The sequence below is a fragment of the Apteryx mantelli genome, chromosome 13 (genome assembly GCF_036417845.1).
Source record: "Apteryx mantelli isolate bAptMan1 chromosome 13, bAptMan1.hap1, whole genome shotgun sequence".
Classification (NCBI taxonomy): domain Eukaryota; kingdom Metazoa; phylum Chordata; class Aves; order Apterygiformes; family Apterygidae; genus Apteryx; species Apteryx mantelli.
The window spans coordinates 12,248,380-12,273,286 of NC_089990.1; the positions used below are offsets into that span (position 1 = coordinate 12,248,380).

General features: G+C 39.1%; 2 protein-coding genes and 1 long non-coding RNA gene across 7 annotated transcripts in view; 2 read left to right on the forward strand and 1 right to left on the reverse strand.

Annotated features, from left to right (window-relative positions):
- Positions 1-1,774, reverse strand: part of DACH2 (dachshund family transcription factor 2) — a 336,855-nt gene extending 335,081 nt beyond the window's left edge. For all 3 annotated transcript variants that reach the window (XM_013946280.2, XM_067304137.1, XM_067304136.1), the window contains exon 1: positions 1,209-1,774. In XM_013946280.2, the coding sequence (XP_013801734.2) occupies positions 1,209-1,693 (485 nt within the window). In that variant the 5' untranslated portion in view covers positions 1,694-1,774. The remainder of the gene's footprint in view (positions 1-1,208) is intronic.
- Positions 1,775-2,564: 790 nt separating this feature from the next.
- On the forward strand, positions 2,565-9,168 carry LOC136993291 (uncharacterized). Its single transcript, XR_010885571.1, has 3 exons — positions 2,565-2,616; positions 7,711-7,802; positions 9,155-9,168. It is a non-coding gene; the product is annotated as an uncharacterized lncRNA (long non-coding RNA).
- A 14,061-nt stretch (positions 9,169-23,229) lies between these two features.
- Positions 23,230-24,907, forward strand: part of CHM (CHM Rab escort protein) — a 78,839-nt gene continuing 77,161 nt past the window's right edge. For all 3 annotated transcript variants that reach the window (XM_067304144.1, XM_067304145.1, XM_067304146.1), the window contains exon 1: positions 23,230-23,290. In XM_067304144.1, coding sequence (XP_067160245.1) covers positions 23,242-23,290 — 49 coding nt within the window. In that variant the 5' untranslated portion in view covers positions 23,230-23,241. The remainder of the gene's footprint in view (positions 23,291-24,907) is intronic.

Here is a 24,907-nt window from a genome sequence, read left to right on the forward strand (position 1 = left end):
AGACAAACGCGCCTAGGAGCCGCGCAGCTTTCTGCAGAACGTCACCTTCAACGTGACACAAAACGAGCCCTGCTCGCCAGGACGGCAGGTCCGTTTGCTCCTGCTCAAACTCGCAGCAGCAAGAACGGGATCAGGCCCCGTATTAGTGCACACTTTTAATGTCAATCGCATAGATGCTATTAAAAAGAAAAAAAAGAAAGAAAGAAAGAAAAAAACACCCAACACATACAGTTCTAAGCAGCCAGAATTAACGGCATGTATTTTTACACAGAAGTAAAGTTACTACAGATCTGCATGCTGCAAGTCAGATATGGCAGTCAAAGTACTTCGAAACAACACATGTAAAGAAAGTTTGCTGCCAGACAGGAGGCATGAAAACCCTGCAAGGCAGATGCCTCTGCAGAGGCACCTTACTGACTGTTAAGCTAGTAAATGTCACCTACAGGCACCCGCTTTTAGAGCCTGTCCCATCCTACTAGATATTTCTGTTAAGCCCCGAGAGGGTTTTGTTGTTGTTTAGATGATTATGATTTCCCAAGGAAGAAATCAGGATTGCGCCCCCGGCGCGGAGAGCCCCGCGGGACCTGGCGGAGCCCAGCGCGCTCGGGCTGCGCGGTGCGGGCGCGGCGGCGCCGGGCCGGGCCGGGCCGCCCCGCTGCGCAGCGGGCAGCGCCTTCCAGAGCGGCCCCGCGCAACAGTTCGCCGCGGCAGCAGCGGGACGCGGCCGCCGCCGTCCCGCGCCGCCGGGAGGCCCGAGGCGAGCGCCGCGGCCCCGGGAGGCGCCACCCCGCAGCAGGCAGCCCCGGGGAACAAAAATAACGGGGAACTTCTAAGTCAGGGTATAGGCAGAATTTTTTTTTTTTTTTTTTTTGAAGGACTGCGCTGGTGAAAAGTTTAAGCGCTGCCGCGCCTCAAGCGAGCGGGCGGACTCGGGGAATCCTAGAAAGTTGCTGGCGGCGGCACAACCGCGGCTCCGTCCTCCCCGGGGCCACCGGGGAGCCCCCCCCGCCGGGCTGGGCCGGGCGCCCCCTCCGCGCCCGCGGGGCGCCGGGCAGCGCTGCCGCTGCCCCACGGAGCCGGGCAGGGCGGGCGCCGGCGCCGGCCCACCGCGGAGACCCGACCCCCCCCCCGCTCCGCTCCGCTCCGCCGCCCTCCCCCGGCGCCCGCCGGCCCCCAGCGCCGAAGAAGAGCAAAGTTTTGGCACTCACCTCGCGTTGGTGCAGTCGTTGTACAAAGTTTCGAAGTCCTTCCTGGTGATGAGCTTGCAGCGGTTGACGCCGGGCTGGATGGCCCCCAGCCCCCGCAGGATGCGGACCTGCTCCACCGTGCACACCACGGGCGATATATCCAGCCGCTTCAGCTTGGTGTAGACCGTGTGCAGCCCTCCCACCAGGTGCTTCAGGAAGAGGTCGAAGACCTGCGGCAGGCAGATCAGCTCCTGCCCCTCCACGAGGAACGAGGCCACCTTCACCCCGTGCAGGTCGACCATCTTACACTCGTTGCCGCCGCCGCCCCCGCCGCCCGCGCCGGCCCCGCCGCCGCCGGCCGAGAGGAAAGTGTTGACGAGGCTGTTGGTGAGGCGCGGGGACTCGGCGGGGCTGGAGTACAGCGGGTCCGCCCGGAACAAGCCCGCCGAGCCCCCCGTGCCGCCGCTGGAAGTTGCGGCGATGACGGGCGGCGCGGAGACAGCCATGGCCAGCGTGGCTCCCCGCCGCGGCGGCGCGGCGCCGCTCGCCTCGCCTCGGCGCCGCTCGCCTGCCCTCGCCTCGCCTCGCCTCGCGCGCACTCTCGCCGCGCTGTTTGCGGTACTACTAAAAACAGAGCCGCCCGCTCGCTCGCCCGCCCTCCCACACGCCGCGGCCGCCAGCCGCTCGCCTAGACCCCTCCCCAGCGCCGCCGGGGGGAGAGTGACAGCGCCCTCCAGCCAATGCGCCCCGCCCGCCGCCAGCGCCGCCGCGCCCACTGGCTGCCGGGCGGCGGGGCGGGGCGGGGCACCTGGGCCGCGGCGCGTGAGGCGGCAGTGCCGCGCCGCGCTGCGCCGCTGGCGGGCGAGGCGGCCGCGCGTGTGGGGAGCGGCTGTGGCGCTCCCGCGCCGCGCCGCGGGCCGGGAAAGTTTGGGGAGCGGGGGCGGCTCCGCCCGGGCCGCGGGGGTGCCGCCGCGGGGCGCCGCCCGCCGCGCGGCCGGGGGTGAAACACCTGTGCCCGGCCGCCGCCTGCGGAGGCGGGAGCCGCCGGCCGCGGTGAGGTGACTCTGGCACCCGCCTTGCCGCCGCTTTGCCGCCGCTTTGCCGAGGGGCAGCGGCGCGTGGCTGCGGCTCCTGCGCCGAGGCGCAGGCGGTGGCTGCGCACGGCGGGGGCGACGGCAAAGTGCAAGCGGCCGGAGGAGGGGGGGCCTCGCGCCAGCACGAGGAAGGGAGCACCGGGGAGAAACGTCGAAGTTGGTCGTTCCCGAAGTCAGTTCTCGGGTGATCTCGTACATAACTGCTCAAAATTCCCAGAATCGGCTGCAGCAGCGGGTGTGTTTCAGGCGCGGGGGGACGCGCTCCCGGCCCTGCTCGGGCACATGCAGACCTGCCTGGAAGCCAGGCAGATCCCGCGGCTCCTCCACCTGAACCGGTCAGTTGACACCAGAGCTGCTAAGCTGCTGCTTTCCCTTCTCCCTGACCAGGTGGGCCCAAAAGGCGGTCGCACGAAGTTCGTAAGGAGCTGAGCCGTAGAGACGTACACCCAGCAGCAGCCAGGACATGCCGGCCAGACTAGTTACTTCCTTGCCTCTTCTCCCAGGCTTCCCTATTCCTGCCTTCCTTTGCGCCAGGATTCTTCCTTCCTATTTATTTGCACTTTTTCCACTCTCCCTTTATCTCTCCTACTTTCCTGGTCCTTTAACTTCTCCCTCTTTTTTTGTTCCCCCTAAAGCATCCTGTAAACAAAGCAAGTGGAAAAGTATAAACAACATTTACAAGCAAATAGATACCAGTAGAGCCTTTCAAATATTTTTATGATCACACTGCTCATTTGTGCCATCTCCTTCTTCCTTTTGTTAAACTTGCTTATTTAGGCACCCTTTCTGCAAAGTTTAATATTTCTGCATTTTGAGTAGTCCCATTTTAGATGAGAGATGACAGCGTGTGCTAACTAAATTGCTATATTAACTTAAATGCTCTAAAAATTACTCTCTGAAAGAACCTCACTTTCTCGCCTTTGATTACAAGGAACCTCATTTTCTTTCCATTGATTATATGTATGATCTAAAACTAGCCTCCTGTTTCAGGCTCCTCGCCTACTTGACTTAAACTAAGGCAGAATTTTCATATAACCTAGGGTTAAATGAATACCTTTCAGTGAGACTACTCATACTTCCTAAACTTGTTCATGCATCTTTCTGGGATCGGATCCGTAGGTTGGGAGCTCCGTGGGGCAGGGGCTATCTGCTTCTGCAAAATGTGTTTTACAATGGAGCCCTGAACTCATCTGAGATTTTTACATACTGGAAATGATAGAAATAACAAGTTGCTTCCCTCAGAAACTTTTTGTGTTAATTTACTGGATGTACTTGCTTTTTAGGAGATTTAATAAATCAGATTTAAACATTTCTCATTGGCTTTACCCTTTAAAGACATCTTTTACTTTGAGATTAATGTGACAATCAAATTCCACTCTGAGAATTCTTTTTCCTTTTTGACTTTAATGTCTTCCATAAGCTAAACATATTTCTAAATAAGACTGAGTTTTTGCAAGGCCAGAGGAAGCCTTGCGCATCAACACCTAGCAAGTTGGAGTGGCATGAAGCAATATAAAATCATAAAGGCTGTAGTAAAAACAGTACCCTTGAGAGGTGACTATCCATGGAGAAAAGAACTGCTCTTAAACCAAGCAAATGCTCAAGGTTTGAGAATTAATACCAGCCAGCTGTCTAGTTCAACTAAGCATATACTAATCAACTATATCAATGAATATTATTATTTTACTGTAATTTTATTAAAGACAAGGCAAAGTTACTAAAGCCTAACAATCATACGGTCATATCTTGTCAGTTATAAAGTATCCAGATGGTTTATTTGAATGGAGTCCAAAAGTATGTAATTTGAATGTGTACAAACTATTAAGTCTCCCTATAGCTGAAATAAGTATTTTAGAATATTTATTTAAAATTCAAGCTTCAATATTTTTGTTCATTTTGGACTTGTAAGCAAAATATTCAATTTTCGTAACATTGACAGCTATAGAAGTATGGGTGTGTTGCAAATTACTTATATATAAAAATTGGCTGTGTTTGTATGGCAAAATGTCAAGCAAAGGTTCTGTTCTATTTGTTTGTTTTTGTTTTTATCATCATTACATATGCCCCATTGGAGTGAAATGTGGAAAAGCTCTTTTCTGACACTAGAGAAGAGAGGAAAGCCCCAGTCATTTCAGCTAGGGCCAATCAACAGCTTTCTGTAAATTACTTATTGCCAGCTGGCATAAATGTGACTCCTGGCTCACAGGGATCCTATAGAGAAAATGATGGGTCATACAGTTGACTAGGAGGAGACAAGTATAAAAAAAATAATGGCAGCCTTTTAAGTAAAACAGTAGGGAATTAATTAAAAATAATAATAATTTTGTTTCTAGAAGACTGGAAAGCTCAACAGTGATGTATGTGCTGTATCTCAGTTTACTGTAGCCAAACATGAGGCAGGACTACAAAAAAAAAAAGGGAATTCAAGAGTGATGTAAAGATGCCAGGTTATTTTTTTAGCACAAAAAAAATTTTATACAGGCTTGCTATAGGTACGTCCACTGTGAGCAGAGTACAGAAAAAAGTTAGTTTTTAGCAAAGAACCTGGATCTCTCCCTTCTACGCCCAGGTTTCTGAGGGATCAGTGTAAATAGAGATTTATGAGGGTCAGAGATAACTGTGGGCCCAAAACAAAGGATGAAAAAATAACTGGAAGATACATTTACAATGCACCCTAATTGTAACAAAATGAAACACCTTTTTTCTGAATTCCAACTTGACTGGAGTGCTAGTGGCAATGATGCTCTCCTTGTTGTCCTTAAGAAAAAAATTACTGGGCCCTGATCCAAATCGCTTAACTTACTCTAGTGATCTTTTCATTTATATCATGAGCATGCAAACCACTGATACTAATAATTCTGAATAAAGACTTGGAAAAGAAGAAAAAGCAGTATGAATTTTTTGCCAGATTAGTGTTTAATTCCTTGGTTTACATGGGAAGGAGTAACCATGATTATATTAATAAATGCAGGACACTGATGTGAGAAAAAGGAGAGACTGAAATTAGTATGTCATTTTTATTGCCCACATTTTTATAGATGCACTAGTACTTGACACTTGTATTCAATTTATTTCTGACATTTCAGTAGAGTTTTTTTTGGAAGTGTGGATTAAAACTTCCCACCTAAACATCAAGGATTTTAAATAAAACTGATGAATCTAAATGTCTAAGTATCAATAGAAAAATGATCTCTTATGTAATTAAATGTATTGTATTAATGTGTGCATAATGCAGAATCAATAAATAATGAATTACCACTGATTGTAATTGAATGTTTTCATAATTTTATTGTCAGCCATGATAAATAATCAGTACATTTATACTGCATTAAATTAATTAGTGTGTCATTTCTATTACATACATCAGCAGTGAAGTAATGCAGTGACATCTGTTTCTAATGTTTTAAAGATGTGGTATTCGTTATTAAGTAAAAGGAAGAGTTATTAGAGGTATTTCCAGTGATTGACAGTTTACTGGTACAGTCAAAAGAGATCAAATAAAGGAACTTGCACCCTTGGCAAATGATGCATTTCAACCCCTAATGGTAATGAGTAACAATGATTGGATTGGATTTTGCTTCTTCAGGTCTTTAGAAAATTCTACCCACCTCTTTCTATAAAGTAAGAGTGGGCCTTCTCTCCCTCCTAAAAGAACTGAACGTTCACATCTGTTTCTATATCCATTTCTCTGTCTCAGTCCTCTTTATAGATGAAGGAATTCCCCTACTAGGTGCTCATTAAAGAATCATGGATTAAGCCTTTTCTGTCAGTAGCATTCTTGCATGGAAGTGTCTGGGTTATTAAGGATGTGATAATTTGGTACACCTCAACACTTCAATAATATTCGTACTTCTGTACCTTACTCCCAATAGGAAATAGGAGATTGAGGAGAAGTTGTAAATGTGGGAGCTGAAAAGTGAAAGAATAGTACAGGAGGAAAGGAATAAATGGAGAAGAACATACAGAACATAAACATGAAAAGTGTGTGGAAATTAGTTGCTATATATATTGAACATTTATGGCTTGATAATCAAATTGGGCCAGAAGGAAGTCTTTTTTCTTTTTTAATGTTCCTAGGTACTACCAGTTAGGTAATCACCTGGGAACAGGGTGATGCCGAGTAAAATATACTGAACGACAACAATTATACCATTTTATTCATGGACCACAACATAGGTCTGGGATTCTTAATTAATGCTGTAATTTCCAAAACACTCTTGCACATCATTAATTTTTCTATACATTATACATTTTTAAAAAGACCAACTGGAAGGTCTAATGTTAGGGCTTATCTTACTAGAGTTCTTCATCTGTAAAACAGCTTTTAATTTTAAAATATAAATTTTTTATACTATTCATGTACATAATATTTAAGAAAAATTTAAACAGTTCAGAATTACTTTATTCTTGATTTTTTTTCAGTGCAAGTCTCACAGACTGTTTTCAATAGGAAGCTCGAAAGCTCCTAATCAAAAATCACTGACTACCTGTATACAGATGTGAAAGAGTCTCTGGAGCAACCATATGCTTATAGCAACTTGCCCCATGGGTTGCCACATGCACGGCATTGGACAGCCTATCTGGGCATGACTGACAGCTGGCTAACACACTGACACTGTTGATATATTTAATACTCCAAAGGCTATAATATCATGTTCCGTCCATGTTAGTGTCTGCATCCATAAGCTTGCTCCCTACGTAGCAGCTGAGCGTGATTTTGAACATACCCTTGGGACCATCCTCAGCAGACACAGCCTTTGAGCCAAGCTCTCCAGTTCACAGGATCTGGACTGAACTCTACAGCTCAAGCTTTCCTTAAGGCATGAAGGATTCAACTATTTACTACAGGAACCTGAGAAAAATAAAGCACAAAAATACCCTCTCAAACAAGGTCCTATCTACTTTTCCTATTCATTAAAATTTCACTTGACTTTTATAACTGAAGAGATGCACCCTTCAATGTTTAGACACTGTTTCTTTTTGTCAAAATGATGTCTAACTTATTTTCTCCACTAAAGTGAGCAGTATGCTAGTTGTATAAAAACGTGGGTAGTACTTTAAGATCTTCCAAGTGACCTATATAAACGCAAGATGCAGTTATTGTTAATGATTCATTACTTTAATCTTGATTTTGGTTTTGACTGAGGATAGAGGACGGTAAAATTGCAAAGCCAGGACCTTAACATAATCATCAGTAAGCCTATATTATATCATCCTCATTAAGGTTCAATATTATTTGCAACTTTTCTTCTTCAAGGAGAGGAATTAATACTACCAGATGTATATTGAAGTTAAAACACACTTTATAACAGACAGTACTATGAACAAAATAATATCTACTCAATTATATTCACTAAGTTATTATACACGATTGCTTGTTATACTCCTAGAGGGACAAGATTAACCTCATTCGCTCTCTTTATTTGCAGGTCAGCTAAAGAAAGCAAAAGTTTTCCTGCACTGTCTGTTAAGAGCATCTTAGCCCTAATCTGAAGGCACCACCATCTAGTGGGATAAGAAGGTATTTAACTTTTCCTTACATTTTTTGGCTTTTTAAAACACAGACATTAAATTCTACTTCAAGCAACAGTAAAAAAGTAATCTTTTTGTTTATTTAAATGTATAGGTTCATGTGGACCTTTCATTAATTCTCATATCTTCTGTTTAACTGCAAAGTATTTTCCAATAAAAATCTAAGAGCTATTTCCATGAAAATAGGCTTTCATAAATAGAATTTTATCAATGAGAAAATAATTTATAGCTATCCAGACACAATCAGAAGTGTAACTGATTTATTGAATAAATATTTTTAGTATTTTATTGAATCTACTTTCTGGAAATCCAATTGGTAGAATTATTAATACTGTGAGAGTAATTATCTTTAGCTCATCTTCAAAACCAATATGTATCTTTAGATGGTAAGAACTGGCAGTTCTGGTTTTTCATACAGCCATTAAATATACAGTGTTTGGTTTTAAGTATACTCTGACCATTAAGTCCCATTAGAACAAATTTCAAAACTGAATGCAAAGCATTCATTTTATCTTGGCTCTAAAAGATACCCTTTATTGTACTTTGCCTGTACTGGTGAATGGACTGCTACCTGTCCTTATTTATTTTACTTTTTACGCACTTAACAATTGGAAAGGATAATAGCAGGGGTTTTTATGGTGGGAGAGGAAGAAACATAAGGGTGAGCAGTGTGTATTCATTTGTTTGTTTTTTCTCAGTGAATGCATGCATCTGCAGCTGTTATCCTAAGATGCCTCCTTGTGTTCAGGTCTCATTGATCTTGTTACAGCATTTCACACATACAGGGATAATTGATTTAAATCATTCAAGAGTACATACTCTTTTATAAACACAAGAGTAAATATTAAGAAATTACCATATTTTAAAATCCTATAGATATTTCAATATTTTCATGTCTAAAATGATAATGAAATAATAAAGATTTAAATACTTTAAAACACAGAGTATTCAAAATTTGGGCTTGCTTCTGTTTCCAAGGGAGTTAATGCTATTTTTGCCACAGATACTACTAGACATTTGAAGGTATTGTTATCCTCCAATTATAGAAATCTTATTGACAGAAATTGGCATCAACGGATATTCTGCATTGTAGATCAATTTTAGGATATTATCCTTTAAAATATACTGCATTTCTTCTGAAAGCTCTACAGTAGCATCAGTCTGTGCTGCCATTTCTTGCTGAAATCAATATGCAGCTTTGAATAAAAATCAATGGAACTGGTCCAAAGTGGTTGAGGTAGTACATGCCATTTTGATCCTTTGATTTCTAAAACACAAGCTGGAGAAGGTTAGAGACATTTAATTCAGAATGCACAGTAACAAATTTGTAAATCCTTTCAGGTAGGACACTATTTGTAGTTGATCAAGTCCAGAATGTTCTATCTCCTGTTCCTGTGGAAGAACACGGAAATTCCAAGCCCTCTTTAGAAGACAGTCCAGGATGTGTACAGCAAACAGTGAAATTAAGGGCAGTGATCTGCAGCGCTATCAACTCCTAATTTCACAAAGGCTTTGCAAAAGCCTTTCCCTCAGAATTCACAACTATTTCTCAAACTCCCAGAGGAGTGAGGCTGGTCCAGAAGCTTTAGGGCCATTGTCTGGTAGCTCTTGGTCTTACTTTTTGACAACTCTGAAGGACGTTGAAAGAAAATACAGTCAACCTAATACTTTTTTGAATAAAAATAACTATTTCATGGAACTAGCTACTGTCTATGCTGTAATTTTTAGCAGGAAGTTGAGGGAAAGGCCTCCTAGGGGGATCCTTCTGATGTTTCTACACTGTTACAGAAGTCAAACCCAGAGAGACTGAATCCACTGTAGCAAATAGAGACAAGAGAATACACAGAGGGATCAAAATCAAATATTTAACAGTGCATTTTGTTATTAACCTGAACCTGAATATTTTATATGTCAAAATTATTCTCAATATTTTTCTGGGTTTTTGAATAAAGTGAAAACAATTACATGAAAAAGAATGGTGTCTTTCATTCCTCTTCTTCAGGAGTCATTATTGTCATTCTCTACTGTTTTGTTCTTCCTTACTTCCACATCAAGGTTGATGTGACATACATTCTTAACCTACAAAGAAATATGTGATCTTATATAAAATTGGCTTATATACATTAACTTCAGTACTTCCGATGGAATTACTCTTGACTTCCAGAGGCCTAAGAGCAATCAGTTAAGAATATAGATTAAAACACCTATGATCACTATTAGTTAAAGTATATCCTTCCTATAGTTCAAGTTTTTAAAAATTATCCTTACCCATCGCTATAGTGCTGAAACCTTTCTGTACCACTACTGATACCTTTCATTGGTATTAGGATGTCAGGAGTTTTAGGATATTTTGCACTGAGGTAGACTGTAAAAAAAATTCTTCATATTTTTTCTAGAGAAAGATGCTACCATTTGATTTAATTATATCCATCATGATCTTAAATATACTCTGCCAAGATACTCCATAATATTTTCTCAAAAGTCTATGAATATAGCATAAAGCATAGTTTAATATAGACCTCGGGATTTTTCATAAAATGTCAATGTAGGGTACAGTTTTAAGTACAAAAATATTCTTGAAAGAGAGTTCTCTTATATTTTAGATATTGTTTAATCTTCCAGGTAAGAACATAAGGAAAAGAATGAAAGAAAACATTTGAGAATCAAAAAAATGTTTTTGCTTAGAAGGGATATAACAAGCATGAGCTTCAACTTGCTTTTCTATTTTAATAATTAATGTTGAGTGAACATGCTGTTTTCACTTCAGTCCATTAAGTTAGTTAGGAATTCTGGGTTTGCTAGAAGTTTTCCTTTAAGACAAACTTACTTGAATCCTGTATCTTCTAGGTGCAGTCCTTTTTATGTACAGTATATATGTCCAAAATTCAAATTCCCAGACAGTGAGAAAACAAAAGGCTCTCTCAACTTCCAAGTCTACCTTTGCCAATCCTTTGGCCAAAGGGATTCTGTATCTGCTCCATTTCAAGGAACAGTTGTGCCTGACTCTCTGGCTTCTTCCTAGCTCCCTTTTTTTTTTATTTTTTTAACTTTCTTACTCTGATAAGCAAAAAAGGATGTGCTGCAACTCATCAGTGTGTCAGTCTTTGTATTAGCAGTCAGTTTCAGGGAAATCCCTCTTCTTTTACAACAGGTTATCTTGTATTCAGTCCATACTTTGGACAGTGGTAGTTAGTCTGATTATTTACAGATCAAGATGTTTTTAAGCTGTCTTTCTGTGTAGTGGCATGAGCACGCTTCTATTCATACCAAGAAATAAAAAAGAAGACCTCATAATTTAATTTAACAAAAACAGAGAAATGAGGCTTCAGCTACAGCGTATGTTCCCTGTCCCTATTTAGAGCACTTGCCATCCAGGGAGCCAGCAGAAAACGGCCTGTGAGGGAACCGCAGGACTGCCAGGAGCCGCTGTTGCCTCGAATCACAATAGCCCTGGCCAGACCCAGGATTCTCACACTTGGGTAACTAGTCCTTATGGAGGATGCTACCCATGCTACCTGCTATTTAATAGAAGACCAACAAAACATTGCTTTGGAGCTTGGTTTTGATGATTTAAATCTTTCTCTTCTTTACACAAAATAGTACTCTCCTGACATTACTGTACTCTGTAGCATTATTTAATATTGCATCCAATTCCATTGTTTAGTTGCAGCCTTTTAAGATCTGGGAAAGATGTACGCATTACCTAAACAATTGTATAATTGAGGCTTAAATTCCTGATTTTAAAGAACTATCCACCACTTTAAACTTCATGCTTTGTTACTGGACAGCATCAAGTAAAATGTTAACTTTCTGACTTACACATTTACACAGGGCGAATGACTACAGAGATGTAAGACAGCGGAGAATCACATTGTTAACCTTTTACTTTGTGCTAGAGAGATATGTGATTTTTTGTTCGGAAGAATTATTTTCTTGTTATGTTGGCAATAGCTTCCATTAAAACTTTAGAGGGTAAAGATAGCAAATAAAATGAGTTAACACTAAAGACTAAGTTACAGGAAAACTAAGTCCTGTTTTTTAAAGATGCTAGGCATCAAGAATTCCAGCTTCCACACCAGCTATGATTTACCAGCAGGAAAATGTGTGCTTTTCATAGTAATTACAAAGTTATCAGGGAAATAACAACTGCAAAACCTTTTTTTTTAATTTTACTATAGGCAGTATAAGGTTTATTATGGGCTTGATTGCTCATCTTTGATGTGATATGAACCTCTGTAAGCAGTAGGAAAGAATCCACTTTCTTCAACTGCTTTTGTGGATCTGGACTCTTCATAATTGTCAATATTGAGATATTCACACAATATAGATATACTAGTAGAAGACATGGTTTTTACTGTAGCAACAATATTGTGGAATACATAAATATGAACTGTATCAACATACATATGCAAATACAAAAAATGATCAGTAAATTTGCAAACCTTTAGGAGCATAGTGACTACCTGCAGTTCCAATTTCTTAAAGGACTTTTTGAATGATGTCTTCATCTGAATTCACTACCACTTAAGTTAGTTCAGCTACCAATTTGTATGTAAATATCACTATTTAAAATATTGTTGTATCTGGTCAAACAATCTGGGCTCAGATAGAACTTTAATATTCAGAATCTCTTTCTTAAGACCATTCTTCAGCGCCATCATACAATATCTATGTATTCATTTTTCTGTATAATTTGATTATATTTTATTAAAAAAAATAAAATGTACATATGCCATACTTTTAGATTTGACTTCTTTTGAAACCTTTTTCCACCTTTTAAATGATTACAATAGCTTCCATGAAAAGTTCAGAGATTGAAGAAAGCAAATGAAAAACCCCAAGCACTAGAGCACAAAACAGAAAAGAATTGCACTGACATGTGAAATGTATTAAAATTCTTCTTTGAATCAGTCATTTAGACATACAAAGATAATGATGATGATTATGATGACAATAATTATAATCAACTAAAATTTAAATTCATCCATTTTCTTCTGTGCAAATACCAATTATATTTCTTTTCTTTAAAATGAATGTGACCATTTTAAGTAGTTATTCTTGCAAATCTTCCTAATAATCTGCCTCAACATTTACAACTGCACAGTATTCTTCTGAAGTGGGGAAAAAAAATTCTGGCTCTTCTGGCTTAAATGGAAGGGTCGATACACAAGCTATATAGAATTAATATTCATATAACACCTTCAAGATGTGAAGAGGTAGAGTCTATTCTTTTATTTTCTTAATCAAACCGAGGAGGCAGTGCCACTCAAAAGATGCTAAGTGGATGCAAAAACAGGGAGTGGACGTCGTGTTCTCATTAGTTCTGCCTTGGAGGTTATGAGTCGTTTTAGCTACACAGCAGAAGTGAAGAAGTATAATGGCCCAACGTCTCCCTCCCTCCCCTTAGAGAGTCTGTGATGCAAAATTGCTTTGAGAGGGAAGGTTATAGTTCTAGGGATAGTCAGATGTTGGGGAACAATTAACAGTCCTGGTATTGCAGAAATTACCTTAGCATGGAACTGTTATTGTATTGAATGGATTTATAATGGAAATGTCTGCTGAAAATTGACAAACCCCAAATTTGAGATTTTACTCTAATAAAAGATGATTTTAAGACTAAAAGGAAAAAAATTGGAATCTAATATGTCCTACATATTATGATTCATTACAAACCTAAAATTCTAACTCAAACTGAAACCAGGTTTGACCTTCTATTGTTTTTGTTTTGTATGTTATCACACTGTGTATACAAATGCTAAAACTAGAACACCCTATTATTAAGGCAATGTTATTTAAATTCAGGTTTCAAATATTCTAGAAAGCTCAGTTGCATCTCTCCCTGAAAATAGATTAAAATGCAAACATCTTATAAAAAACACTAAATACTTTAATGCGGCTGACCCACATAATGTTTACAGTATGAACATTCTTTTGCTAGGCACATACAGTTAATTAAAGTTTAATAAGTACAGTGTGGATCTCTTATTTTCTGCACAAGAAAAGCTAGCATTATAAGTGGAGTATACTTATGTTTGGAATAATGAAAAATAGATGTTAAATCATGTGTCCTTTTTGAATTCTCAGAAGCATTGCTACATATAGTCTGGCACTCGTTCACAATTTTTGAAGGTAAAACAAGACCTGTTCTCATTTTCATGGAGCAAGCTGAGTATAATCTCATTTCAAATTTATTAAAATTTTCAGTGGAGCACTATTGCTACTGTCTGGCTGTAAAATCCTAAACAGGATTTTAGATACAAAATCCTGTTTAATTGTAATGTTGTAAGGGAAATGTTTATTAAGAGGCATTTCCTTTAAATGGCTTCAGCATAGGTACTTACTAAAAGTAAAAGGTGATTACACATATTCCTGTTTCTTACAAAGAAGGCAGATGGCTGTAGAAGCTGATGGCTTTCTTCTTAGTCATAGACTTTTTAATACTTAAAAAATCCTCCCAAAATCACCTTCCTACAAACAACACATTTTTAACATATGTCCTTTCAGAGGCAAATACAGGAAGACAGTCTGGCAGCTCCTTCATTGGCCGTACGTACCCTCAGATACTTTAATAAATTTTCAAGAGTGCATCTGTAAAGCCTGAACTCAATCTCTGCTGTTACTGCCAAGATCTAACCAGAGCACTGACAGACCCATCACATTTAAACCGAGGCAGACTCAACTTAAAACCAGAATTTCTCAAAGGTAAAAAGGTAAGAATTATTTTTGCTTCATCATTTTTCTTCATCTACATCTGTCACTCCTAATGCAGATGTTAGACTTCTTTTCATTTTTTTAGCTTATTGATACCACTGACAGCTTGCTTGACCTGTAAAGGAGTCCCTCACTACTACTCACTCCTAACTTGCTGGTGTCTCTTGCATACAGTTTCATGTTTGAGTCCTTAGTGATAAGTACGTCTTCACAAGAATCTGAGCTTGCAAGAACTCATTTCATCTGAGGCCTTTATAGTCTTTTGTTTATGGTTTCTCTCATGAAGTCCAGGTAAAAATACTGCATATGAGACACATCAATTCACTTAGCTTTATAGACTACCTTAAACCCTTTTAATTATATGATAATATTTATGGTGAGTTTCTTAAGGGAGCTTTATCAGTTTCAGAACTTAAATTCTCATTTTATCCTCTCTTTTCAGCCATGTGTCATTTATGATTTTCAACATGGAGAAGACTACTATTTAAAATACATAAGAAGCTTTTACGTATTCATTCTCTTCAAATAAGAAATAACAGCCTTCTAATCCAGTTTGCTTGCTTGCTATGCCATATTATCCATCTCCAGACCAATTGCTGGGTTTTTTTCAGTATTTCTATGGGCACATTTTTTAAATACATATATACAGTGAGATGAGATAACTACTTCTATCTCACGTTTAAAACAATAGATGTTTCAACTGTAACTGTAATTATGTTGTGTTAATCAATTAGAAGAGACCACGATCTAAGAGGCTGAACTTTTCATGGCAAAACTTCTATTGACTGTAATGAAGTAGGAGTATGCCCTAAATGAAACGTCCTAAAGGAGCATGGCTTAAAAATCCATATTCATAAACTGGCAACAAGTAGAAAGAGATGAATAAAAGAAATTCAATAATTAAAAAGAATAGGAATATTTCCAGAGATAAAAGATTAGTTTCTTACATGAGCTACAGTCTTCAGATGTGTGGAAAATGTACATTTTTCCTAAAACCTGAGAACATGAGTCTGAAAGCCTTCTACTATGCAATAGCAACTGCTTCAAGTAATATTGCAAATGATATAAGGGAGTAAATGAATACTTACATGCCATTAAACACACACATCCGTATTTACTAACCTTGATTTATCACATAACCTTTGTAGTCCTATTCATCTGATCTGTTTCTTCTTTTTATCTGTTTACTGGCAATTTCTGAAATATCACAATTGACCTAGACTTCTAGATGCTGGAGTATGTAAATAAGGGAATTGGTAGGACTCAAAGTATCAAACTCTGCTTTTCAGCATCCTCTTTTATAAGGGCATGATTTCAGTTATTCTTCACAATTTATACTGATGTTATTGAGATCAAATTTTGTTCTGACAATGTCATTTTGAGAAGATGAGAAGAAACAGAAGACATTGGCTATTAAAAGAATACTTTAAAAATGCCGAGTTATCACTTAGAACGTGTAATTAAGCTATACAGACAAAATACTTTGTTACATACACAAAATGCATATATTCTACAAGAGTTTATCATGTAAGGGTATATTGGAAATCCTCTGCTGGCATATATAAGGTCGAACTGTGTATGTCTGAATACATTTAAGTTCTGTTGTCTGATTTCTCTTATAATTTATCTTGCATTAGTCAGAACTAGTCTTTCAAATTATCCTTGCAGAAGGATGGCTTCTCTTCCCACCATGCTTCCTCCCCAGTTTCCCCAGTGGCAGGCATTCTCTGGTAGTTTAATCCTCTTCAGCAGACTCATCACAAACTTGTTTGCTTCATAGATCTCCGCTACAGACTTTCTCCAGCTTTCCTCCATGCATCCTCCTACCTTTTCCCTGCATTCTTTCCCCAAGCTGACCACTAATTTTTCCAAGTTTTGATCAAGGGCCAGAACCCATAAATGTTGTGATGAACTGACTGAAAACTTTTAAGTCCTTATGACTCAGCTCCCTTTTGGGGAGAGCCAATGTGTTTACCAAAAGCAAAAATGATCATGCAATTGGTGGAGAAATAAAAATCTAATAGCTTTAATTTCAGTAGTACTTTGCCTTCCATTTCAAGCACATATATGTTATAATATCTGCATTATTTGTGCAAGTCAAAAAACTTCACCAGCAAACCAGAGATTCTGAATTTATTGGGAAACTGTTCATATGAAGATACCAGATTTTACTATTTCTACTGCAGTCATTTTGGAGTTGACTATTTCTCTATCTTAAAACCAACACATTTGATGAAGAGTACACTAGGTTTTGGTTATTTCACATTTAGCAAGTGAGAAATCTTTAAGTGAGGAAAGCAAAATTCTAACTCATGTCTAGGTAAATCAATATGATTTATGTGGCTGTGGTCAGACAATTTCCTTACATCTTCTGTGGTTTAACTGCCATGATGCCTAATCCTAATTAAAAAATTTACAATATTTCCAGATCATATTTTTGGCTTTGACATCAGCCTTTTGATTAATGCTAAGCAGGAACTGACTGCTGTTCATTCGTATGTATGTAGTGTGGATATTCCATGCTTTAAGATAATCTTGATGTCAGCCAAAGAAAACATTTTCTCAGATAACTGATTTTGCCCTCTCATTGACCAGTCTTGAATTTGGGAGTTCTAATACTTTGAAGCACTGTTTAAATTTTCATTTACAGAATGATGACATGGTATGTAGCATCTTCTTTTACTCCTTTGAATAGGAAGAACTGGTAATCCAAATACAGTGCATAGTCTGAAATGAAAGAGTTAAAAAGTGATGCACAAACTTCTGCCAGAAGTACTGTGTCTCCTCAAGGACCTCTTGGATATGGTAGAGAACACAGTGCAGTCTATTGGGGAAGTGAGGGAAGCTACTGAAGAAGAACACATTGCTGTAAAAAATTGCAGTGTACAAACCCAAAACACTGTGAGAAATTCCTGATGAATTTGTTCTGAACTTGAACAAAAGAGTTTTAGTTTTTTGCTTAAAGACGTTGACATTTCAACTTCAAAAACAGTTTACACAGTTCTATCTCTGCATCTGACAGTATTACTAAAAAGACACATTTTTATGGAGAAAAAAGATTCAGAATGAAAATCAGGAAGGTGAAAGAATCTTGTTTTACAAACATGCCTAAGCAATTCAAAAATTACCCTGCATACAGCAGTGATAATTCACGTATTATACCAATGATTTTAGCCACTGTTACAGAGCACTGAAAGAAGGAATCTAGCTAATTCCAAAACTCAGCTGACACCATATATTGCATATAATGCAATAATATCATGTTTTATGGCAATCTAAATGAAGATTTATTCTGAATCTACTACCAGTAGTTCAGTAAGTCTCCAGTTCCTGAAGTCAGATTCCTCCAGGTGTCTCTAAGAGACATGCAATAAAAACTGCAGCATATTAGTGATCTGGTTCATCTGCTAAGCATTTAAGATTAACCCGTGGCATAAAAAAATAACTGGACTTTGGGGCTACTGCAAAGACTTTCTCCTTCATCCTGCACATATGTAGTTTTAGGAAGCCTGTAAAACTCATAGGCAGTCCTTAATGAGGCTGTAGTGAAGCCTTCCTTCTATGTCCTGCCAGCTATGCTGGGCAGAGCAGCCTCATCAAAGCTACAATCCTACTTCTGTCTCCTCTGCACTCAGTTTATACTGGAAAGTTTTGTCTGCAATAAGAGACCAGCAGAATTCTTGCAGAAAGTCATTGATAAAACAGTTAGAAAAAGAACTTTTTGCCTTGCATGCTTACATAAGTGGAGCAAAATGTAATTATATTTTCCCATGTCTCTGGACAATCATATAATTTACTCATATCTTGGTAATCAAAAGGGCAACTGCAAAATCAGTTTCAGTACTCCTTAGTTAGAGAATGTGCATTTAACTATTCATTTAAAAAATATATGTTTAATTCACTGATTTATCAAAGCCAAGATTACTGTATCAAAGGAGCACTCATGCCATCCAGGAGGATTAGGTGTCTACATATGATTGAGAATTTGCAGTTTAGGGTCTAATCCCACTTCTGTTAAATAAATAACAGGATTCACATGACTTCAATGGAGATTAGATCAGGCCCTTAATATATATCCCCAGTTTACTATCTGTAAAATAGGAACAACCTTACAAAAGTGTTATGAGGATGAAATACATAGAGATTATATGATGACTGGATTAATTAAGGAGTTTACATAAACAACTTTGATTAAAATTGGATTATTAAATAAGTATCTACATTTTCAATTGCATTAGTTGGAGGAAGATTTAGGGAGCAGAATCTGTTAATACAGAATCATAAGATTGTTACTATTTTTTCTGAGAATTGATTATACACTAGAACTCCACTAAGTTGGTCAAACACAGGATGAAAAGAAGGAAATGGAAGAGTTTTGATCTGCTTAATAACATTCCCAATACATTGCCATTTGCTAAATACATATAAAAATGTTCAAAGCTGAACAATAATTAATATAATTCCAGAAAAATACCATAGTGAGCCCAGTTCACTTTTATGTAACCCCAAATCATAAATAACATATTTCTTAATAAGGGAGTCTAGACAAAGGATTTTAGATAATGGCAAGGGCAAGTGATCTGCCCTTCCATGGATCTGGTAGTCAAATGTTCATTTAAAGAGTATGGAAAATCTGAAATCTATAATGTGAAATACAAATGCAGAACTGTACGTTTCATTGTGGAGTTTAAGGAATAAAGCTCAAGTAAAAATACTGAGTGTGCTTGGGAATGGAGAGTAACTACTGCAAGCAGAGACAAGGAAAAAGAAAAATTCAAATAGCAGTAACAAAGAAGAAATTAGAATAAAGGCGTATCAGAGTTTAAAAGAAATTTGTAAACAAATATTTTGTCCCAAAGATGCTTGAATGTAGAGTGGCTGTTTCTGTAGTTAATGAACAAGCGAGGTTGTGCATGCTTGAGTGACTGACAGTTGCATAACAGCAAACTCTATATGACAACCATGCATAACTTCAGCAACACACAAACATTTTCCTGCTGCCTGAACTAATGAGCCATTTAGTAAGGATAAATCAGGTTATTCAATAGATGTTTCAAGCAGCTAATAGGCCCGATTCTGCTGCTGAGCCTTATTCAAACTGGTACTCAAGTAGAGTTAAATTGTGTATCCATTGAGTGAATAATATAAATAATGAGATTTCACATATGGAGTCACTGCAGGATAAAGATACTACATAACCTAAAAAAATAAAACTCATCATAATTCAAAAAAGGACCAACTGAGTATAAAGTATTTGCTGTTTGTTTTTGGAGGAAGAAATAATTGATCAAATGATCCAAGACTAGATCTGTGAGATAATTAGGACCTCCATAATTATAATGCTGATTCTTCCTGACTTTCTCTATGGCCTTGAGCTTCAGTGTTTCTACCTGTGGAAATAAAAACACTTACATCCTTCATGGAGTTTTGCTGAGATTACTATATTTCTGAAAGTATTTTGATAAAGTTGGATATTAACTATACAGATTTTAAAGAAAAAATTTGTTAATTCTGTGAATAAGTGAAAATCCCAAACAAAAGTTATGAAGCAAAAAAACAGGTTTTTGTAAGATAAATGTTTTGCTTGAAATAAAGACAGGAAAAGTTGCTTACAGAAAGAATATTTGAAGACTGCTAATGTGGAATCCTAAACTGGTATTTTCATGTGTCTTTCTGAACTATTATTAATAAATGCTGTATGAAGCCTTTGCTGAAATGCAAAGGATTATGAATTAGGTTTATGAATTATTTCATTAAACAAAGAAAAATTATTTAATATAAATGGGTAAAAAAATACATTTAGTCTTGTCAGAGTGCATTCTTGAATGCATTTTGGCAATTCTAATTGATGAGACCTAGTTTAATAAAATACAGGGAAATTCCGCAATCAGGCCACAGAATATGCAGTTTAATTATGTTGGTGCGCGTTTCTATTTGTTTCTAATGTAGAGGATCTATTGGTAAAATGAATGCCCATTTTGTGGTCTGTTATGCAGAAAATGTTTAATCCAGTGTTTGATTTACTCTGTTAAATCTTCTTTATTGAATGTGCTTATTCATCCATGCAGAATTGGGTATGCTGCTTTCTGTTACTATGACATTGCAATTAAATAGCTAAAGAGAAAAACATGGTAAGACGTTTTCTCAGGGTCCATGAAATTCTCATAAAATTATTCATACTTGCATATTTTACTTTAACATTTGCTGATATTAAAACTGTAAAGTGGAGGGAAACATTTTTGCATTGAATGGGGCTGACAAACCTAGCAGTTAAAGATCCTGAATAATCATTTTTGTCAAATAAATAGTGCTAAGAAGAATTTCTGGTCCAGTGGATAATGACTGTCATCATGAAATAGGACTGCACTGATTGCATCTTATGAATGAAGCTAACAGGAACTCACAGAACCAAACAACAGCATTTTGTGGTGGGATAAATACTTCAGTGCTTGAGAAACAGTAAGACATTGACAGTGAAATAGCTCTATTCTAGTGCACTCCTAGAATTATACTAAACAATAAAAAAGGTTTTCACAATGAAATAATATTTTCATGAGTATTCCCTCTCAGCAAGAGAAGGATGTGAGAGGAGAATTTGTCTTTTCTGAGACCAAAAGATGTAAGCAATAGAGGGGTGCTTTGTTCCCCAGCTCACGTAGGTCAGGGTGATCCAGCACTGTGAGCGATCTGGAGTGGAATATTTGTTGTCAGAGGTTAAAAAGATAGAAGTGACAGTCTTGTTAGCGGAACTGGAGTACACAAACTGCAGAATGGAAAAGGTTTTAAAATTCCTATAAGAGAGTTGAAAGTGTGAAAGGAACATAAAATTTGATCTTTCTACTTTTACATCTGAATCCATAACTACTGATTTTCTCTGTTACGTATTTATTAGCCTATTAACCAGGTACTGATGTTTACTTATACATATTTTTTATTCTTATGTTGTGTGACATTTTCTGCCAGGAATTTGTTTTCTGCGCTGTACTCTGTTCTGGCGTGCCTGGCAGTACCGAAGGGTTAAGGTGGTCTCTGGTTTCCATTAGTTGCTTTATACTATTTTCACCATTCTTTTGCTATGTGAACAAGGAGCTTGTAATAAGGTGTTAACAGGCTGCTGGCTGGTTTACTGTTATTATTGATTTAAGGTGTTAAGACTTTAATATAATCATATACAATGAATAATATTAAGAGATTAGTTTAAACCCATTCATGTCATTAAATGCAATATAAAAAGCAAAACCTTCTAGAAATTTCCAGTGTGTACTTCATGCTGACACAGCTACTCTGTGCTAGGTTATTTTGCTTACATTGCTGTATCTACATTTGGCTTTTTCCAATATATCTTTCTATTCTGCCATTCTTTCACTCAGCCTGGTAGTGCGGGAGGGGCTGCTCTGGAACAGGGACTCCGCTATGTTTTTCACCACTGATTCCCCCCTTCACTTCTTTGTAAGATAAAGGAAAAGGCAAAACAGGCCTGAAGCGTGAGCTATGGCTTGAGAGGAACATAAACGAAGAGTTAATGTTAATTAAAGAGGTGGGGAAAATAGAAAGGATTTAAATGCAACCGAGAACAAAGTACAGTCCAACGTATAATTCATCTGTTAATAAAAAAGGAAGGACATGAAATTAATGACTAAAATAGATGAACTAATACACTTTCTTTCAAAATCAATCTTCAACATGGGGAGTAAGAAGACTTTATTAAAATGTTGCCACCAATAAAATAATAAGGGAAATACTTCCTTGTTTTTCCCTGTAATACTGCAAAGTGGAAGTTGTACTGAACAAAGGAGTCATAATTTAGCCTTAAACTTACAGTGTATAAGGCAATAGGCAGAAAAGGTTGTAAAGAATAATAGTTCCTAAAGAAATCTGACACCATTTAAGGAAGTAATCCACAAAATCTTACTTTCATCATTAAATAAAATCATTTTTGATATGGACATTTCCACTTAATTTTGGAACTGGCCGAAGAGTTACAAAGATGTAAACAGATATAAACTAAGATATCATGATATGATAAATGGTAGAGAATAAAGCAAAAAGAAGCTGGTAGGAACTAAGTGATAAACAGTTGGTCAAATAGTAGCCAGAGAATACAGGTGAATTTTTATTAAATTTTGAGTTATGAATAGAGAGTAATGTTTGCAATGTAACTGATGTCAAAAGTGAATGAGTTACTGAAGAACTGGTGCCCAGGTACTTCAGTGAAGTCAATGCATGAACTGTACAAAAACCACGTGCGTTGAAGTTGTAGCAGAGCTGACTATAAAGCTGGCGCATAAGTATTGCTTTATACTTTTATCGCGGAAACATGAATACTGGTGCTGGGGAGGCTGTGGGCAAAACAGCATGTACGATAGACGTGCTTCTTTTTCATAGAATCTGGTTGGGGTTTTTTTTGGTAAAGGATCTAGTAAGACAGATAGTGGCTGGAGCTTGCAGCTTGTTTTCGAGACGCCCCGGAGCGCTGCAGGCCCGTGAGCAAGCAGCGCGGTGAGGCTGCCGGCGGCGCTCCGGCAGGCGCGGCGCGGCGCGGCGCGGCCTGGCCCGGCGCTGCTTCCCCCGTCCCTGCTGCGACAAGGGCCGCGCGCGGGGCGACGGCCGCGGGGACTACAGCTCCCGGCAACCCCTGCGCGCCGCCGCGGGAAGTCCCTGCCCGCCGCTCGCCCCATTTCCGCCGCCGGCAGCCGCGTGACAGAGCCCCTCCCAAGATGGCGGACAACTTGCCCTCGGAGTTTGACGTGGTGGTGATAGGGACCGGTACGCGGCGGCGGCGCGGGCCGGGGCCGGGGCCGGGAGGGCCGGCGGGGCAGCGCCGCGCCACGGTGGCGGCGCCCGGGGGCAGTGAGGCTGCTCGGGGCAGCTGTGCATGCAGCGCTGCGCCAGTCTCCGGGGAGCTGGCAGCCTGCTCTAGGATGCCCATTAGGACTAAAATGTCGGGGGTTGCTCAGACATATAGGTGGCAGGGATGTGCGTGTGGCGTGGGGCCTTGCTGGGACATGGATAACTGCCTTCCGTGGGCCTGTGAGCCAGGAGTCAGGCACACACATCTCCTGCCTCTGCACCCCTAACATCAAGTGCTCCTTTGGTATTTAATAAAGCCTTGCCTGACCCTACTACCTTTGGGAACCTTTTTTTTCTGAAATATTCTGGCTTGTCGAGTTAAAAGATTACTTTTCTGTACTGAAAATAGCTCTGAAGAGCTAAAGTCAATGTGGTTTCAATGTATGCAGTATATGCGGATTTTTTTTTTTACTGTGTTTCTTGTAATATAAGAATGAAGCTCTCATCTTAAAGTTTTTTTCTAATATCTGTGCTTGCTTACAAATAATTCAAAACTTTATTTGAGTCCTCTCTTTAAAGTATATTACTGAGTATTTGTGAAAACATGTTTGAAAGATTTTGGATATCAGAGACTGGCCTGTGAACTTCCTGTAACTGCCCCGGCCTTATACATCCTGTACAAGTTCATCCTGTTTCCTATCAAGTGAGTAATGATGGAGATCTTAAACCTCTCACTGAAAAACATGACACTGTCACTACAAGACAAACTTTGAAGTATTCCTTCAGAAGTAAGGTATTTGCTGCTTGTGTATCATAATTATGTAATCTTCTAATGTTGAAATGTATTCCTGTTTTGCAGAACCATGGGTGATAGTAGCCTAGTCCAAATGGCTCTTGATAAGCCCCCTTTCCCCCACCACCCACCTGAAAAGCCTTGAATTCAGCATTGAGCTCTAGTCTCTAACATGATGAAAACATGTTATTATTCGTAGGTCCCAAATTTACAATGAAATCTTGCTGGCCTTTATGGACACCTCCCAAGGTCTGCCCAGGGTGGTATTCTGAGTGCAAAAGCAAGATTCTTCTAAATGTTTTTGTTTTTCATGTGAAATCAGGAACTCCATTTGTTGAGTTCATTACTTTGTCAAATTAAGGTGTGCCCTTCAGATTTAAGACTTGTTTTTTAAAGTGATTTGGAATGGAATAAGCAAGTTTCTTAGTATGCTTTCTATGTTAAATATTTAGCAGGAAAAAGCAGTCATCTTACAGTGTTGGTATAATTGCTCAAAGGACTTCTAATTTAGTTTTGGGATTTGTGAGAAATTATAAAAGCATGCTGTCCCCATTGTTGACTTTAAATGTAATTAAAAAAATGCAGAATTAAGGTTCTTGAGCAAATTAAGAGATTCTTTCTGTGTTCTTAGCCCTATTGTACACTATGGAAGCCCTGGTAATGAACCTGTTGTTTTCATATGCATTCAGATCTGTGAATGTTGGAGTGTATGAGAAGAATGGGAGACAATGAAAGGCTGAAATATCAAACCAGCAGGGCAAAATATTAAAACATTTACATATCTTTTGTGATTTATGAGG